Source organism: Aulostomus chinensis, chromosome 5 (genome assembly GCF_037954235.1).
Source record: "Aulostomus chinensis isolate RoL2024-O1b breed Wild chromosome 5, RoL_Achi_v1.0, whole genome shotgun sequence".
Lineage (NCBI taxonomy): Eukaryota > Metazoa > Chordata > Actinopteri > Syngnathiformes > Aulostomidae > Aulostomus > Aulostomus chinensis.
The window spans coordinates 14,910,626-14,930,525 of record NC_141324.1 but is presented as its reverse complement, the minus strand read 5'-3'; the positions used below and the strand labels follow the sequence as shown (position 1 = coordinate 14,930,525).

Here is a 19,900-nt window from a genome sequence, read left to right as displayed (position 1 = left end):
AAACAAGAGATTAAATTAGAATAACATGAAGCATCATGAGATAAAATTCCCTGAGTGACTTCTTATCTGTGGGTGACTCGAGCAATCACAGCTCAAGGATTGACGACGAACTGTAAATTGTTCTTCTTCATTTCTTACAACTCATTACAATATTCAGACGCAACTCCTCCTACAATTTTAATGACAGACTGTTTGATTTGAGCTCATTTAAGTAATATGAGCAGATACAGTTACAGGTGGTGTAGTGGTCAGCACTGTCGCCTCACAGCAGGAAGGTTCCTGGTTCAAGTCCCGGCTCCAGCACAGGATCTTTCTGTGTGAGTCTCCATGTTCTCCCTGTTCCTGTGTGGGTTCTCTCTGGTACTCCAGCTTCCTCCCACAGTCCAAAGACATCAAGAGGGGACGAGGCTGATTGATGCTCTAAATTGACCGTAGGTGTGACTGTGAGTGTGAATGGTTGTCTGTCTCTATGTGTTGGCCCTGAGATGGACTGGTGACCTGTCCAGGGTGAACCCTGCCTCTCACCTGAAGGCTGCTGGGATAGGCTCCAGCCCCGCGACCCTAAAACGGATGGATGGATGGATGGATTTTTGGTAAATAATGAAACATTATGCCCTCTAAATTTAGTTGATTTAAAGTTGAAGACAGAATGCTTATTGGGAAACTGATGGTTTTGATTTAGATTTGTAGAATATTGTTATTCTACTGCTGGTATAGTAATCATCAAATTCATGATCCATACAGGTTTCTCTGTATTCACATACAACATGTTTATTGTCTGAAAAGCACCTTTATTCATTTTGCTCACATGTTTGAGGAAACATGTATTCTTTTTTATTGTGAAACAGTTGAATAAATGAAAAGAAGAACCACAATTCGCCTCTTATTCTTTCCTCTTGAACACCTGAAGACAGACGATGCCTTCACATGTCAGCTCCTGTGAGTAGAGAGGCTTCATTAGTAAACATATTACAGGGCCAAACTGTTTTATCTTTTATCTGTCAGTTGAAATGAGTCAATAAGACCCACCAGGTAGAGTTTGCCCCCGTCAATCCAGTGCTTCCAGCCCCGATTGGCTTTCTCTCCTTTTTGGGTGCAAACCAGCTTGTCCCCCTCCCAGGTCACCAGACTCTACAAGACAGCAAGCACATTTATTTAATGAATAACTTCTTTATGGCACAGCTTATTGCCTGTTCGAATTGCTTCTTTCAATAATCATTTGTACTTGCAGAGCTTCTACCTATCCATATGTTATTTTCATCACGTTGTGTTAATCAGTTTTTTTTATCTGAGTTATTGCTGTGGCTGCTGGGAACATCCCTCCAGGGGATTAATAAATTATCTGCCCAGCTACTGAATCTCATTTTCTCCCTACTGTTGATTTAACATTGTGGTAAGAAACGTGGGATTAGTTGCTCTGACTGAAACTGGGTATAATGTGTGCTTCTTTTGTTAAAAAGCAATGTATCAATAAGTCTATTTAGTCTCCCAGCAGCAGTTGTTAATATAAGTTACTTTATTATAACACATCATTGAATAAGAAGGGGAGGTGTGTCAGGGGAATGAGGTCATTTTGTAGGCCAACCTAGAAGTTAGCATTGCCACAGATTCCCTCAATCAAAAGCTGACGGAATATTTACATTGCATTTTGGATTATTTGTGTTTGTGAAATGGATTCATTTTGTTTTGCAAGTTAAAACTCACAAGTGAAAGCCAGGTTAATGACTTTCAAAGAGTACATGTAGTTGTGAAAGGTACAGTGCTAACGTTGTGTTGTAAACATCTCGTTCAGCCGCTCGTTAGCGATGTCTGCTCTTAGGACACATAAATGCTTTGGATTTAACAAGTGTGGTATTTACTAATGGGTTTTATGCCAAAGTAAAAAAAAAAAAGAAGTGTTGGAATATCTCAAGATAGTGAGAACCAATGATCTTACTTCAGGCATTTAACCAAAAACCCATTGACTTCCAGATGAGGGGAGCAGATGTCAGCGATGCTTCTAACTCATTATTGGCAACTCTATTAAACTCAACTGTAAGAAACAGCTTTCATTTATTTGTTTTCATGTGTTTTACACTCACAACATTTGGCAATATTTTCCTCCTCGATGACTTTGTGAGAAGAGATTTCTGCCATGTGAACTTATATATCAAGAAGCTAGAGAGTCTAATAAGTTCGTGAACTGTTATTTTACAGTGAAGATGATCGGCTGCGCTGAGAGAGCAAACAGCTGCGCTGTTCCAGTAGCGTGGACCAACATTATCATTCATTCCGAGACATGATTTTCAACAACTGCTGAAAATATGTCCAATTAATATTCCTTGTCCTTTTGGCTCTGGGGTTTTTTGTTCTTTCTTGAGCTCAAATCAGTGAATTTCCACAGGGTCTAGAGGAGCTGATATTTCTCTTATTTGCACTTTTATTGCTCTTGGTGTTTTTCTTTTTAACCTCCTAGAAAATGAATGATTTAATTTGAAATAAACACGATACCTCTTCTGGGTTAAGATAAAAATGCAACTCAAGTTTAAAATGAAACTTAAAAAAGGAAATTAGGTACAAAGGTGAGTATAGATAAATATACAAGTGAGGGGAAAAGAGATGGAATAGATCTGGATAATTCAAGGGAATATACCTGGAGATATGCCTCAAGATTCTGGGAAATGTGGGTATGGGACAGGAACTAACAGCCACAGGCAAGTTATAATTCTCATTGCTAGGAGCCACACATATCTCATAAATACCTATGTGATGTTTTTTCCCATTACGATAAACCAAATCAATAGGAAATACCGTCTCATCGCTATTAGCGTTCTTGTCACTCCAAGGGCTCCACCATACATTAGAGAGCTACTCACTTTGATGTTTCTGTTGTCAAGTCCTTTGGTGTACTCGTCAAACTCCACCCCTACGGTGAAGACCAGCTCGTAGTTCCTGAAGGTGCTCAGTGTTTTGAAGTCAAACTTGTCTCCATCTTGGACGACCACTTTTGTCTGAGACAGAGAGACGGCTATTTTCCGTGTCGCGAAGTCAATATCTTGAGACACAGAGAAGCGTATTTTTTTTATTGTGAAAACAATTTCTTGATTTTTAAAATTAAAACTTTTTTTTTTTACTCATGATTAAGAATTGTTCGGATTTCAGTATTAAACCAGAGTCACTTTGGCATTTGGGTGTCTAGATTATCTTGTACAGTCGGTGAAGGACATAAATTCTTAACGGAAACCCTAACAAACTTTGGGTTCTCGTGCACCGTCAGACATGACACATCTCCCTGTAATATTACATCATACATATAGAAATATAATGATTACCAAAGCCATGTTTCTTACCTAATGCTTTCAAATAATCCTCAAATTTTTCACTGGTTTCCAGGATCCATTTCCCATTGAAGTCTACAGGCATGGTGGCAGCTGGTGACACTGCTGTGAACAGACTTTAGACGGCGTGAAAAGGGGGAAGGTGCAGGGTGTCCTTCTGCTTTTATATGAGTCAGGGGGCACAAGGGCAGAGAACTATTGATAAGTGGCTTCATACTTTGAAGGGGATTGGTGGGCCTGGTTGTTTTGGTGGAGGGGGAGGAAGGAGACTTTTCTTTAGGTTAGAAAAAGCCAAACGATGGACAGTGCACAATGTACAGATAAGAGAAGCTATTTTGTAACATGGTCCGTTTTCTGCTGATTAGTTTTTTTCCTTCTGTAAATACTGAGCCAAAATTTGAACTTTGAGCACAAAGGTTACACAAGTTCATCACGTTTTACAATGAAACGAAAAATAATTGTATTTTTTGGGTCAAATTTAAAGAAATGTTAATGAAATACAGTAAAACTGATGACAGTGATGCACCCCAGACAAACTCAAAGTTCAATGCAGCGTCGGTTCGTCAGAGCAGGGCAGGGCAGCATGAAGGCACAGGACCACGAGAGGAAAGGGCTAGTGTTTCTCCACAAACATCATTAGTAAAGGAAGAGCTCACTTATCTCGCCATTCTATTAAATCCAACATAACGGAACCCATCGGAAACATCTGACATTTTTTTCTTACATGAACAGGTCCATCTGCTATTTTCATGGAAACTGATGACAATGTCAAAATAAAACGTCCCCTGAGATTTAAAGAAAGTAAAAATCCTGGATCTTCTAGGATCTGACAAAAAGTGGAGTTCAACTCTTCCACCAGGTTACATAGAAATCTGCTGTTTTTAAAATACTGCTGAAATTCAGACAAACAGACCAAACCCATAGCCTGTTGAGTCTGTTTATTTTGTGCGTGTGAACGTTTTCAGGCTGTAATGAAAAGCGCTGCTGGCTGGAGGTTGTAGAGTTGTTACGTCCTACTTGACAGCGACTCATAATATCGCTATCAGACGGACAGACACGTTTAAACTGTTTGAATACAGCAGCACATAAGACGTAGTGAAGCATACGCTTTGGTTCGCAGCGACTTACAATAGCACATCCTGTCAGAGGTCTCATCATGTTCTACATTAGTTAAGAACTAAGTTAGCGGAGGAATGAGTCGTAAAGTTGAGAGAGGTAGTTTTTTTTCTTGGAAGAAAGAGAAATAATTTTTTTTTAAAATAGGTTCAGGGTTTAGTCTGAACGGATGTGTCATAAGTCCCCGGCGGAGGCTGGGCAGTGACTCAGATGCTCTAACAGAGGCAGACAGCTTGTTCCGCCATTGCGGCACCACAGTTGAGCGAAGTCCTGAACTGAATGAGTGATTTTTGAATCTCCGTAGTGATGGGGGGAGCCAAAGCGATTGGCAAGGGTGGAAGAACAGAGTGAGATGAGCTTTGGAAATTTGACCACAGACTTCAGGTCGGGGGGATGCAGACGGTACAGTCCTGTAAGCAAGGAGCAGTGTCTTGAATTTTATTTCTGCCTCGATGAGAAGCCAGTGAATGGAAGAGGAGATTGATATGAGACTTTGGCTCGACTGAAGACCAAATGTACAGCAGCGTTCTGAATACAATGTAAAGGGAGAGGCAGCTAACCCCCCTCAAAGGATTATCCAGTCGTCCAGGCAGAAGATTACAAGTGTCTGGACCAGAACCTGAACTTTTTGCAAATGTTTCAGAGGGTGAACCTACAGAATTGGGCTGTCTCTGCAATGTGGGCAGAGCAGGCAGCTGGTCGTCCAGGTAGAACCTTAGGTTCTTGGCAGTTTTTAAGTTTAACCCCTACAATGTTGGCCTCCTGTAGGCACAGCCATGAGAGGAGAAGTCATGGCGATAACATGTCCAAGAGATTTGGTGTAGTCAGAGAAAACCCAAGGGCCCAGGGACAAAGCCTTGGGGGACACCAGTCTTGAGAGGACATGGGCTGGTGTAGGATGACCTTCATGAGAGCTGATGAGACCGGTTAAGTCGGACGCAAACCAGGAATGTGCAGATCCTGTGATTCCCAGATTGGAGAGGACTGAATGGTTAGGTGAATCAAAAGTGGCAGACAAGTCAAAAAGATGAGGACAAGGGAGAGGGGAGTGAGACAACTTCAAACTGGACTGAAGAGGTTCAACAAGGTGTTTCAGGGAGAAGTTGAGATACAGTTGGGTGGAAACACACTTAAGTTTGCTGGCACAAGTCAACCTTTGCTGGGCTGATGAGCAAAAAACATGGCCCAGTCTCAGAAACCTTTGTTACATCGTGCGACGAGCACCTTCTCCTCAGACAAAAGAAATGCCTTCGGATTTCGGGAAGGAGCCCACATCCGGTCACACAAACATTGGAGGACAGTATGTCACAGAGTATAAATACCTCGGGAATGTCTTTAATCCGTTGAAGTGGATCCAGTGTAGTGCATTTAATAACAAAAGGTGCGGCAAAGGCTTTATATTTTAAAAGGTTGGCTTCATTCGATGAAGATATAGCACAAAGCTAACGTTTAATGCGTCTTTTGTTGAGTATTTTAACATTCTGGATCATTTGCTATTTTGCTGATGACAAAAGCACAGGGAAAAACACCTTGAGGAAAACTGTAACTACCACCAGCGAATGGCAAGCCATTCATTTGACAAGCATATAGGACATTTATTGATCTGGATCTCTTTCTTGGTTGAAGGACTCTGGTCTCCAAAGGCTATGTCTCCTCAAAACTCCATCTATGCATGCCAGAGTTCTATTGAACGATGGATTTCAAACCAGTAAAGTCACCATATAATGCTTTTAAGTGCATAACTCATTTCCATATTTAAGGAGAGAACAGAGTTCCAACTCCACTTGATGATGAGGAAACAGTCCTCTGCACATACATAATATTGAACCGACCATCCGAGTGAAGAAACAGCAAGCAGAACTGAGCTGAGCTGTGGAGAGGGATTTGAAAATGAAGCCCCCCACATAGCTGCACGACTAGTGAAAGCCACTCAGTTCAGAGGGAAGATTTTATTGAGAATTAATGCAAATGCAGATGCTCCTCTAGTGTTGGACTCCTCGTAGAAGGCATAATATTTTGGACCAGCCAAAGCAGGAGCAGGGAGGAATCAATAATAACTGCCTGGGGAGCCTGAAATAAGCAGAGCCCGCAGGTAGATGCAAGAATGGTGGCGGGGAGTGAATACACAAGAAGTAGCAGGAGGCAGAAAACAGCAAGGACTCAGCAAGTGAGTTGGACAGCTGATACAGACTGCTCAGTTGGTAATGGCAATGCACAAAGTGAGCTGATGGATTAGTTGATTCAGAGCACAGCGTGGCGTGTTTTTTTGTTTTTTTTCTAAATGTCCGCAGGCTTCTCTTCACTCACTGAAATTCTCCAGTAGAAGCCCTTATATACTCAAGCATGTCTGGAGAGCTGGAGTCAGACAAGTGAAGCGTCCAGGATGTGTGAAACCTAAATTAATTTCACCTCGCATGCTAAACATCTCGCCAACGAGTCTGTTGATCAAAACAAATATTGAATGCAAAATTTAAAGGAAGCTTCTTGGGAAACGAGTCTATTACGGCTCCTTACAAGGACCCAGACAAGGACCCTTCTCTGTGCATGCATTAGGGAGCTGAGACCAGCTGACTTCTAGTTAGCTTAGCACAATGAATGGTTGTGGGTGGGAAGTGTTAGCATATCTCAGAAATCAGCAAATACTCTATTCTCCAAAATGGTTTTATCCAGCATTGCTGTAATGAAGGTTGTGCTAACGTTTGTTACTGAAGTGTTTGTCATTTCTAGAATCCGATACATGGTTGGAACTACTTTCCTGACTGGGCGCAGTAATTTGATGTAGCACATCATAACTTTGACTAACCCCAAAAAAAAAAAAAATGTTATTAATTGTTACTACAAGTCATTGCCAATTTTTTAGGAGAGGATGAGGAAACTTCTGGCCAAACCAGGATCCAAAGTGAGCATGATGGAGTTCTGCTAACCTCCCTATTCACTAACATTCATTACGCTATGCTAACTAGCGGCCAGCCAGCCTTCTTGCCTGACTCTGGGGAGGATGCCAAGCGGCGCATTTTTCCAAAAAGTTCCTACTGATGAAAAAGCAAATGCCAACGTTCAGCTTTGTTTCTTTTATTGATTGATTCATTTTACTATGAATGATACAGTCCCAAAGGAATTGTGAGCAATATTATATATACACACATTAACTGATATCCATCCTGCAGATCGTCTCCTTCTGTATCTCAATCCACAACAGTCACACGGCGGAGAACTAAGAAGGAATTTTGACTTAGCTTTCTGTTTTCTTCACTGTGTCCGTAAATTTCCCACCGAACAACCAGCGTAACTCATCCATCAATACAGCTGCATGTCTAATCACGTTAATCAAAGGAGAACCAAGCCTGATACAGCTATACACCGTTGCATTCTGGGATATTTCATAACATCTACCTTGCCCTTTGAATTGGCTTTGGCAGAGTTAAGGCAATTATCGAAGGTAGAGTAACGTGTATTTGGTGAAAACAATGTCAGAATATCGAAATATGCGGACACACAGTTGGACCAAAGGGAGGTACAGTATGTCAGAGGGGTGTCTCTGAGAGCTGAGGACAGCAGGTCTTGTTCGACAGAAATCGGTTTAGGTCTTCTTGAAAACCTGCTTGGAAACAACTCCTGCCGCTCTCAGCTCCTGCAAAGAACAGAAGTTCAACAAAGACTAAGAATGCAGTAGAATGAACGTTCAACTGAGAGGAGGAGCACACATCAGGTTTTAAAATGGCTTGATATGTAGGGAAATTGCGTTCAAATATCACTTTGAAATTTCCTAATCACAGACAAGAGACAGACTTGGTTCCCTCTCTTGCCACCAGAGGCCGCTGTTGCTCCACATCCAAAGGCTCATCGAGCTCTGGGGAACTTCTTACTAATAACCAATTACACGGCTGCTGATTGAAAACATCTGTCGGCATCACTCGCACCAAATAATTTGGCAGATTATTTTTGCTTTGCTTTGATAGACATAATCACACAGAAGGAAATCTGATAATGCAGAGCTGATGGAAATACCAATGTCCTAGTCATTACTTTAAAGTCCTTTCAGATGCTAATGCTTTCATTACTTGCCACAATGAGCCATGCTGTGAAGTTCAAAGAGGAGATGTTTAAAAAAAAAAAAGAGCCTCTGAAGTCCCTCAAACATAAATTAGATGTGCAAAAGCTAAGATAATATGGCGAGGCTCATGTTGATGTTCAATGGAAGCGCCATTATGACAGAAAGCAAAATGAAGGAGTAGAATATATTAAATTTAATATTATATTAATGAAACTCAATCTAATATTTTCCATTCATCCTTTTGTTTAGTTGTTGAAAAACAAATATATTTGAGTATCTTGTTTTCTTTTCCATCCACAGTACTTCCAGGAACTCATTCCATTCATAGTGGAGTCAAATGTTAATCTATATGCACTATGCATAAAGTGCTTAGAGGCATTTTGGATTTGGATTAAAATGTCCAAATTGCTTATATATTCATGACAGGAACTGATGTTTTCTTACCAGATGAAGCTCATCTCCTTCCACCCAGTGGGTCCAGCCTCTTCCTTCAATCTCCCCCTTCTGCACACACACCAGCTTGTCTCCCTCCCAGGTGATGGTAGTCTGAGTTTATGATTCAGGCAGAGAGAGAGAGAGAGAGGGAGAGAGAGAGAGAGCGACATGTCAGCAGATGATTTATTCATAATCAACAATGTGGATTCTGTCATAGATTTGAATGTGTAAAACATGCTGGGCGTGAGCTTCAGTCCTCCATCATCCCTCTTAGAAAAAGATCTTGTGATAAAAAACAGCTAATACAAACGCAAATGTGACCTTCACTCTCAGCCACCCTTCAAACAGCTTACAGCTTATCTATAATCAGCCTATCTGCATACACAAAAGGTGTTTCTCTTGGGGAATAACAGATAATCTTTGATCCCACTCAGTGACACAATCAGGAGTCTTTGCTTGCTTCATATTTCAACATTCTCCTGCTTTAACCGCACGACCAAATCACGCCGCAATATACGAAACATGGGCGTATTTACGCAACCAGTTTTTAGAGCAATAAATCAATAACATTGGTCTTCAAAGAGGCCAACCAGAGGTGCACCCTTTGAGTAACAAAAAGGGTACAAAAGGTCTCCCCTCAGCCAGAAGCTTCGACCTCAGATTTTGTGGTAGTGATGAGGGTGCAACCAGGAGCTCATCTCTACACACTTGAGCTTCTTTTGGAAAATAGTGTAAATACTGCAGGTTTCCGACGCTTGCAAACGGTTCAATGGTTTTCTTATCGTCACTGCAGCGCAAAGAGTCATTATTAGTGATCATCCACAGTGAATAAACTGACCATGCACTTCCTGTCGTCCACCCCAGACAGATCCTCCTCAAACTCTTTGCCCACATAGAAGTCCATGTTGTAGTTTTTGAAGGTGCTGAGGGTCTTGATGATGATGTGATCCCCGTCGTGGGTGATGTCCTTGTCAGGTTTCAGCAACGTGGCGATTTTCCTGATGGCAACATTAACGTCTGCAACAAAGATGGGAAAACAAATGAGTGAACAGTGAGACACGTTGCCTACAATGGTTGTAGTTTTTACAAATTTTAACATTTTAAAGCACTCGTGCTGTTCTTCAATATATACCTTAAAGTAATCGAATGTCAAGAAATTTGTTTTCCCCTCAATATGCTTAAAAAAAAAGATATCAGACAAATTACCAGCGTCAGGTGGTACATATCCTCTTCGTAAACATTGGATTATTTTACACGATCAGCTAAAGACTGATTGTTGATCAGTTTCTGCCTACAACTGAATGATGTCGAGGTTTTCTACTCCATAAAAACGTCGTGTCCTCCTGGATCCAAACTCACCGAGAGCCTTCAGGTACTCCTCAAAGTTATCATTGGAAATCATTTTCCAATATCCGTTCAGATCAGCGGGCATCTTGGCTGTCTGTCCTCCTGTTTCTTTACTTCCAGTGGATGAGAAGGTCCGATGGGGAGTGTGAGAGTGCAAAGCCTGCTGTCAAAAGCCCCAATTTGAACCAAACTCATTTTAATCCGATTACCTGCTGGGTTTCATTTTTTAAATGGAAAACACTGCTGGCACCTCCCACTTCCCTCCCTCTGTTCCCATCACGTAACCCCTCAATCCTCAACAGTTTATTGTATGCCAGGCCTGAAAACACTAGTATAACATACAACACACTTGTGTGCTTTATGCTTACTGCGCCTATATGGGATTAGGATGAAAGCACTTCCTTTATTAATTGACAAGGAGCACATACATAATCCCACGTGTAGAAGATTTGGCCCTCTCTCGGGTTCTGTTGAGTATAATAACGCCTCCTTTATAACAAGGCTGAGATGATTATGATGCACAAGCAACATCAAATGAATAAAACACACACACACACACACACACACACACACACACACACACACACACACAGCTACTGAATGGACAAAGTGTGGATCATATTCACTTTACAAAAGCACAATCACCTGAGCTGAAAATGATCTAGCAGGACAATGAAACCTAGGACAATAGGCCTGTCAAATCTTTTGTCTCCCTTAAATAACTCAATTAATTTGATAATCTCTCTTTTGGGCCAGCTGCAGCCAACCCACAGTGTAAATCCTGTCTGACTGAAACACACACACACACACACACACACACACACACACACACACACACACACACACACACACACACACACAAAATCTTTCAAAGGATGCCAGTCAGTATCAGTGACACAGTGGCGCTTTCAACCGTTGGCCTCAGTGAGAAAACAGCTCCTGTAGCCGAGCAACTGTCAGGATTACTTTAAATCCTTTGGAGGAGAAGAATACAGAGCTCGCAGACACACAGTGAAGATGATAATGGGCAGAAAGCAGCGGAATCGGAATGAAATGCAGTTGGGATGATTTTCAGACGAGCGCAAAACAAACCCTCAGTCCTGCTGGGGACATCAGCTATGGCTGTAATTCTGTAGACTTTTTCAACAACTATAACAGGCCTTGTTTTAAAATGTCATTTTCTTTTATGTTGAAATGTTGCTCTTTTCTAATGTATCTTACGTGAGACACACCATGCCTGAGTCTGCAGTGATAACGAGCGGTGAAAACAATATGAATAATCATGCAAAGCAGACTTATGGTTGGATCCCTGACAAAGCTGAACATGAATTGGTTGTTAACGACATTTGGACTTCATTTCAGAATAAACAAAAGACAAATTCGATCTTGAACATCAAAAAAATACAAAGCTGAAAAAAATCACACAGTAACGCTCCAAATATACACGCTTTTATGTCAATGCAAGATGTGCAATGATGAAAAACTACAAAAGACAGACAACATCTGGGAGACAAGGATGACTTCACACCGGTTCTCATTTGCGACACTGAAAACTAGCGTACAAAGAAGAAACCACCACAAAGCTCGGAATTGATCAGTTTGAAAGTGAGTCGCGGCTGCGACTGAAACCTCCGTCAAGTCTTGCAAGTTTTCAAGTCAGCGAAACCTTACAGTGACAGAGTTACTCGTCTTACATTAATATAATTTATGATGAGCTCAGCCCCAGAGCAGGAGCGCAGCTACACAGCACAGACTGCTTCAGGATAGATGGCTGTCTTGGATCAGCGGGGGAACTCTACTGCACAAGCTGGTGAATGTTAGTGACACGTCTGTTGGGTTCTGCACAATATCGCAATGCGTAAGTTGTTATTTGATGTTCTGGCGTGCACACTGGTGCTCCTGTGTCTCCTCCATCATTTACTGATGAGTATAAGAGCAGCCGTGCGGCCCTCAGACTGTCTAACAACCATCTAGCAAAGATAAGCCTCCATCAGTTAAATATTAAAACTTCGGCTGGTGTTAGATTGACAGCAACCCTATTGACCTTATAGCAGCGGATTCATTTTAAACCCCGTTTCCAAACATCCCTTTATTTAACTTTCCAGGCATAAAGCACGATGGTTCAACTGATCTTGTGATGTGAAGTTGCTCCTTCTGGCCACACGTTTTTCTCCGTGTCACGAACTCCATGTGCGAGGCCTCTAAAACCACAAAATATCCGGGTTTGATATTTCAATGACGGCTGTTTCAGCTGTTACATTTATCAACACAAGACCCCCCCCCCCCCCCCCGATCGGCGAGGTATGACCGCTTTCATAAATCACACGTGAACCCTGTCCTACTATGATTTCTGCGTTACAAACTTTCTCTGCTCGACTGATAAATGCCACTGACACCAAGATGAGGTTCAGGATTTGCAACGTTGCAAGTCCTTGAGTTGAAATGCAGCCCAGGATTGTTGATGCTGTAAACAAGTGATGCCTGGGAAACACATTTAAACCAAAGAGGAGGATAAATCTTGATAACACTGCAGTCCAGCTGAAGTAAACACAGCTTCCAGGCCCTGAAGAAAAGCATTGATCACTGAGTGGATTCACACTTGGAGGGCCTCCATGTTCAGCAGTCTGTCAGTCATCCAGACTCTTTACTGGCTGCTGCGGCTGCTTGGTGAGAGGTCTCAGCACAATGCCATTATTCCTCCTCTCGCTGTCCTCTGTGTAGAGGTTGTGCTTGTGAATATATTCTATCACAGAGTCTGGGATCAGGTACTTCACACTCAGTCCCCGTCTCAGAGCCCGGCGGACCTCTGTGGCGCTTATCTCATTCTTCATCCATTCTCTCACCAGAAAAATATTTTCCTGGTGGCGCCAGAGGAGGTCAGATCCATGTACAGTCCGCTCGGGCTGCAGCCCCCCTCGACTGACGCAGACAAGGCCGAAGCCCCCAGCCACCTCTTCCACGTGGTCGTCCCTCCAAAGGCCCGGGACCTTGAATGTGTCCAGGAAGTCAGCTCCACAAAGGAGCTTCAGCTGGGGAGGGGGGCCTGAGGACAGTAAGAGGAACATGGCTTATTTATTATTAGGTCTCCTATCTGGAGTTAGTTTTTGATGTCTCCTGATGTCATAAAAAAACTGGAGAAGCACTGTGTCGAGGGCATCTATCTGCCTTAGCTGGAGTAAAAACAGCACTTTTTCACAGATGTTCAACAGAACTGCCCCCACGAGACACCTGCCAATCTAGTCTCCTGAGAATCTGCTTGGTGGTATTTGTGTAATCCTGCTCACAGACGGATGTGAAAAAACAAACAAACCATCCAACAGATGTGAGGTAATACCTCAGCCAAGACTCCTGTAAAACATTCATTAATGTTTGTGCTCATTTCCTTTGCAATTATTATGGCAAAAGGAGTCACAAAACTCTAATGATGCTCTTTGGTGTACATGGAAACAGCCCAGTGGGTGTCTGCTGCCTGGATAATCCACAATAGGAGGAAACATGACCATTTAAGCGTGAATTCTAAATCTGGAAGTGCTGGTGATGTGAAAGAATGAGCATAATGAAAGAATGAGCATAATGATAGGAAATAGTAATAGTAATCAAAAAATATGTATGAATATTTTGTGAGGGAACCAACGTGAGCACGCGTGCACGCACGCGGAAGACTTAGAAGTAGCCTATTAAAACAATCCCTAATACTCTTTAACCCCAGTTAGCAGGATCACACAGCACCATTAGGGTTCTACTTTACACGTGTAAAGCACATCCAGGCACATTATGGAGGATTCATGCAAATACTTAACCCCTAACTGTGTTTGACACCTTGTTACGAGGACGTCATGAAACAAATATGCTGTGTGTTTTTGTTCAGAGAATATGCTCCTACCCACACCCATGTGGGTCTGCATTCAGGCATATGCTAATGCCAATGTCAACAAATGACACTGCTAAAATCCTGAGCATTGTTAGCCATCCACAGAGCCACACCAGCTAGCTTACCAGAAATGTCTAAATTAGACTTTTTGCTTTTAGACATGAGTTATTCCCACCGTTAATTAAAAAAAAATATAACCAAGTAATAATATTTTAGGGGTCAAAGGTCAAGGGGACTCTGAGCTCAGGAAGAGTCAAAGGTCCTTACGTGAGTGAGGAGCGGCGCTTCCACTGGAGTCGATGTGTCTCTCTGCGTTCTGCTCGTACTCCTTTAGAATACGTCCATAATGATACCTGCTCAAAATAAAGACACAAGAGAAGGTGATTCTCTTACTCATGACAAGAGACAAATATCCTCTGATTTCGAATATTTCTTGAGTATAATTACATTTGTGAGTACATCTTTACAAATAGACTGAAAGAAAAACATGCAAAAAAATCTCTGTTACAAACTTAAGCCTCTTAGAATTACTCTGTTAGAGTGTTGGAGAGTAAGATGACGTGTGAGGTGGAAGGCTCATGGCGTGCGGACAAACAGACCACTTCAGGTCTTGATCAGCACCCATGTTGCGCAAGCACAGCTTAGAGACAATCAGCTGAGGGGGTAGGAGGGAGGGGGAAGGGAGGGGGACACTCTTAAGGGGATTTGTGTGAAATGGGGAGAAAGAGGGGAAGGAGACCGGGTAATGTAGAAGATGCTGAATGATGCAAGCGAGAGAGAGACGCCACTATCATATATTTCTGTAGATCAGCGTAATTGTGGGCCGAGACTCGTCTGACAACTGTACTCAAGTTCCAGACAGGAGACGGCGCTTTGGACCTGTGACTTCACGAACCTGTGCCCCCAGTTCATCCAGTGAAAAAAAAAAAAATCTTACACCAGTCGAGTCTCGCAGCTGGCAACAGAAGAAAACTTCATAATGTGGGCTCACAACAGCCTTCTGTGTCACTCCAGAATGCAAAAAGAGCCAGCCATGTATACTTAGCTTGAAGCTAATGGGGACAAATGGCTAACAACAGCAAAACGGTCCAAAAAATTTAAAACATCAAGTGCATCGTCCTGTATAATCCATGTTTTCTTTATCTTCTCACCTTATCTTCTTTTTTGTAATCTATCGTTTGCTAAACACAAAATATTTTTTACAATAAGATTTCTCAGAGGGCAGCACGGTGGTGCAGTGGTCAGCACTGTGGCCTCATAGCAAGAAGGTTCGGGGTTCAAGTCCCGGCTCAGGCGCGGGATCTTTCTGTGTGGAGTCTCCATGTTCTCCCTGTTCCTGTGTGGGTTCTCTCTGGTACTCCAGCTTCCTCCCACAGTCCAAAGACATCAAGAGGGGACGAGGCTGATTGATACTCTAAATTGACTGTAGGTGTGACTGTGAGTGTGAATGGTTGTCTGTCTCTGTATGTTGGCCCTGTGATGGACTGGTGACCTGTCCAGGGTGAACCCCGCCTCTTGCCCGTAGATGCTGGGACAGGCTCCAGCCCCCCCGCGACCCTTACGAGTAAGGAATAAGCGGAAGACGACGATGGATGGATGGATTTCTCAGATCAAGATCTGGTCCTTTTACCGTATTTATGTGCACATAAATACACATAACATCTGATGAACTAAACAACAGTTGCGCCATGGCGGATGAAAAAATGTGTGTCAATGTACGATTTATACCATTTATACAGCCTTTATAGGAAATGGCTGTGGAAGTGTACTAAAAATATGTTGGATAAATGATTTTATCGAGTCTTCTGAAATGAATTTATCAGGATGATCTAATGATCGACTGCCCCGTTTTCATTTTTTCGGTTAGTTTTTCTTTACAGTTCTGGTTAAATCTTCTAACTTTCATTATGAAGTTCTGAATATGCTCGTTTTGATTGATTATATTGTCTATTTTCCAGGGGATTACTTGTTATTGATCTCACAAATTTCTATTGGTAGTGCAACGGCAGGAATAGTTTTTTTTTCGGTAATTCATTCAGAAAGAAATAATTTCTTAATGATAAAATATGTAGGAAGCCTCTACTTAAAGCCTCTCAACCCTGCTGTAGCGGTGCCGCACCTCATGGTGACCACTGTTTCAGTCCAGTCGTGTTGTTGACTCTCCCACTCATCCACTGTGACCCAGTTGGAGCTCTGCAGCGCCAACTTTGCCATGGCAATCCTGTGCTTCGCCAACACCAGGCCTTGCTTTCCATAGACATCGCTCACTGGAGACAAGATGCCACCCACCACCTGGTACCGGCCTGGAGGGACAGGAGATTAGCACCGTGTTTCTGGGTCATGCTGGCTATAAATCTGCACATACAGGGAACACTCGAGAGATACTGTGGTACTACCACTTATCAAACCGGGGTAATAAATGTACTTGACTCATGTAGTAATTATGTTGCCGTATGCTTCTCGCAGAATTTCCTAAAGGTTACCATTAAACTAGTCAGCTGATGTCATATACGTAACAGGTCAAAGAGGAACTGTAAGAGCATTATTTATGTACTGTGCACATTCCTAAAGCATCTTAGCGGGGGTCAGAGCTGATTCAGGAGCAGTAGAGCAACATATGAGCACGTGACCGGTCCTGTGCTCTCATTCTGAGAGCATGAGGCTAGGCCTAGTTTTATATAAAAACATTTACACGCCTGTTTCATGGGACGCTTGACAGTGCATATTGGGATGCACAGGCAATGAAGACAGATTTTTCTTGGTGCAGCATCAATGTTAGCGTGTATTGATGGTGCGTTGAAATATCCTGTTTCCTTTCTGTTGCTTGTGTGTCATTTGGCGCTGAAATCTGTGCAGCTGTTCTTTTAGCTCTGACGTGTTCTCCCTTAGACAAATATCATTTTATCCCACTCATTTCAGGCTGCTTTTACCACCAAGTTACAATTTTTTTTAGGGTATAAACTCACTGGCTTTTCACTAGGTACAACTGTTCAGCTGCTTATAATGAATAACAGCTAATCAGCGATTAAAATGGTAGCACCTCAAAGCATTTACACATGGAGACATGGTGAAGATGATCTGCTGAAGTTCAAACCAGCATCAGAATGAGGAAGAAAGGGGGTTTAAGTGACTGTGAAAATGGCTGCTGGTGCCAGGCGGGCTGGTCTGAGTATTTCAGAAACTGCTGATCTACTGGGACTTTCACACACAACCATCTCTGGAGTTCACAGACAAAAAGCGGAAGTTTTCTGGGTGAAAGCGCCTTGTTGATGAGGAGAATGGTCAGAGGAGAGCGGCCACACTGGCTGGAGCTGATAGGAAGGCAACAGTAGCTCAAATAATTGCTGGTTACATCTCTGAATGCACCACAGGTGGAAGCTTGAAGCCACCTTGGTGCCACTCTGGTCTGCTAAGGGTAGGAAACCAAGGCCACAATTCACTAAGGCTCACCAAAACTGGACAAACGTCGCCTGTTGAGTTTTGATTCCTACTGCGTCTTTCTGAATTTGCCGAAACAACATGAAAGCCTGGATCCATCCTGCCTTGGATCGACCTCACTGGCTGCTGCTGCTGCTGCTGCTGGTGTCATGATTTAGGGGTACATCACTATATGACCCCAGTGGACTGTCTTCTGATAGCTACTTCCAGCAGGATAACGCACGACGTCACAAAGCTCAAATCATCACAGACTGGTCTCCTGAACATGATACCGGACTCACATGGCCTCCACAGTCACCAGATCTTAATCCAGTGGAGCACCTTTGGGATGTGGTGCAACAGGACATTGGCATCATCGAATTGCATCAGCTGCGTGTTGCTATCATGGACCAAAATCTCTGAGGAATGTTTTCGGCATCTTGCTGAATCTAAGCCACAAAGAATTATGGCAGTTCTGAAGGCAGGGGGGCCAACCTGGTACTTTGACAAATACTGCACGTATAAGTGAAGATTAAAGATGCACAGACATCATCTGTAGCAACACTATTGATGTTACGCTGCTGATCTGACCGACCTGTGAGGTGCATGTGGTCTCTGGCCAGCTCAAACAGCCTCATGTGTTGGTTGGTGATGGGATTAAAGGAGCCACAAGCTATCAGGACTAGCGGAACACGCTGGAAGCTGGACATTCTGGTTAAAGTCCCTCTCGCCTTGCTGAAAGAACCTTGAACAAGAGAAGAAAATCATTAAAATGACATGACAAGAAAATGTCTTTTCTATCATAACATTAACAATCTATTTACAATACTGCTGAAACTCTTTCCACATTTATTATCACCAACAGCAGTGTTGTAATATTCTGCAGAGATTTCTTTTTGTTGTATTGAACTTTACAACTTATTCATCATTTGGAGGGAATTTCTATCCCAAAGCACTTTACAAACTCTGGTGGAGAATAGAAGCCAGCCTCTCGGCTCATTCATCATCAGGACACCTAACATAGTTAGAAACGCTGGCAAGAATAAATGTGGCTGCACTTTGCAGGAGTCTGAAGGAGGAGAATTGCTGCAGTGCTTTTCTAGTTTAATATCTAGGAGGCATATTAACGCCAGCGACTCTCCACTTGATGGCTCCGACGGCTGATTCATAACAGCCACTCAGGCAGCTATCATTCCAGCGTGGTAGAATTGTTCTTTCAAATAAATACAGTTAAGAAATTTTAGGTGGTATCCTGTGTTTCACCTCTCTTGGATGTCATTTTCCAAATTCCTCTGTCAGGTTAATAGCTGGTCTGACCCAAGGGCCTTGAGCTGGGGGTGAACCTGTGGTGCCTTTTCATCATCGTACATCGGTAGTTAGCACTTACTGATAGAGATGCTGACAATCATGGCGCCAGCGTTGTCTATGCGTAGCTGTTTTTAAATTACGCAAAGGTCACATCTGGGTAGTGCCCAACATTACCAGTATGACTGTTTATGAGGGTCGGACACAGATGTCCTGGGGGAGCTGACTCAACCTCATCTCACAGTGAACCTTGTACCTCTGTCGTGGACGTCCAGTAAAGTGTCCAGTGTAAGCCATCTCTGAGTCTCCCGCCTGGTTCTTGTGTCTGACAAATTCCTTCATCACACAAATTCCTCTACGCCTACGATTTTTGAGGAGCAAAGAAGAAAACTCTGCAGACTATCAGGCAGATTGTCATCTCATCTCATCTGGTTGGTTCTCCTCAGTGACAGCAGAATCCTGACTGTCCCCTCAAACCCCACAGGGACAATCGGAACTGAAGTGAGCATTCGTTATCATTTTTCAAATTCTGATGCAAAAAAAGGAACTGGACTTCTTTTGTAATAATCTTCTTCTCGTTGCAAATCTTAACAACTCTACATCTGTAGATGGGAATCAAACATGACTATTGTCATGTTTCCAGCTAAGATGAAAATACAATTCACAAACACAGCAGTTTGGGGCAACTGCTCTGAGCATTTTGGGTAATTTGTCTGAATTGTCAATTTGTCTGGCAACTTGAAATTCTGACATTACGTATGAGAAGGACACTGGACCAAAAAGTTGCAAAAAAGGGGTGTTCAGGCAGGCCTAGAATTGAAACATCGATGATAAATACTATATTTTAAGTTAGACGGTCAGACTTCCCTGCTGGGACACCATGTCTCACGGACCTACTCACTATTTTAATGTTTATAACAGCTCCTTTTATTTGGTTATGTAATAGGGGATGTTTAAAAGTGGGACAAGATGCCCTGCTCTTCCCTATCGTGTTGTTAAAATGCCCTTTTATCAGTGCACCACTATTTCTTTTCATGT

General features: G+C 42.6%; 3 protein-coding genes across 4 annotated transcripts in view; all 3 read right to left on the bottom strand.

Moving 5' to 3' along the window:
* Window positions 1-754: 754 nt before the first annotated feature.
* Window positions 755-3,493, bottom strand: rbp2b (retinol binding protein 2b, cellular). The gene is made up of 4 exons (XM_086203377.1): window positions 3,330-3,493; window positions 2,856-3,034; window positions 1,030-1,131; window positions 755-937 (listed from the first exon to the last, which is right to left on the bottom strand). Exons 1-4 carry the CDS (start codon window positions 3,400-3,402, stop codon window positions 884-886), a joined length of 408 nt encoding a protein of 135 aa, XP_086059503.1. The 5' UTR covers window positions 3,403-3,493; the 3' UTR covers window positions 755-883.
* Window positions 3,494-7,477: 3,984 nt separating this feature from the next.
* rbp1.1 (retinol binding protein 1, cellular, tandem duplicate 1) lies at window positions 7,478-10,457 on the bottom strand. Its single transcript, XM_086203378.1, has 4 exons — window positions 10,282-10,457; window positions 9,761-9,939; window positions 8,932-9,033; window positions 7,478-8,064 (listed from the first exon to the last, which is right to left on the bottom strand). The coding sequence occupies exons 1-4, from the start codon at window positions 10,352-10,354 to the stop codon at window positions 8,014-8,016; spliced, it is 405 nt and encodes a 134-aa protein (XP_086059504.1). The 5' UTR covers window positions 10,355-10,457; the 3' UTR covers window positions 7,478-8,013.
* A 277-nt stretch (window positions 10,458-10,734) lies between these two features.
* Window positions 10,735-19,900, bottom strand: part of LOC147261392 (nicotinamide/nicotinic acid mononucleotide adenylyltransferase 3-like) — a 10,560-nt gene continuing 1,394 nt past the window's right edge. For both annotated transcript variants that reach the window (XM_086203375.1, XM_086203376.1), the window contains exons 2-5: window positions 18,153-18,302; window positions 16,260-16,443; window positions 14,408-14,493; window positions 10,735-13,312 (exon numbers count right to left, since the gene is read on the bottom strand). In XM_086203375.1, coding sequence (XP_086059501.1) covers window positions 12,897-13,312; window positions 14,408-14,493; window positions 16,260-16,443; window positions 18,153-18,302 — 836 coding nt within the window. In that variant the 3' untranslated portion in view covers window positions 10,735-12,896. The remainder of the gene's footprint in view (window positions 13,313-14,407; window positions 14,494-16,259; window positions 16,444-18,152; window positions 18,303-19,900) is intronic.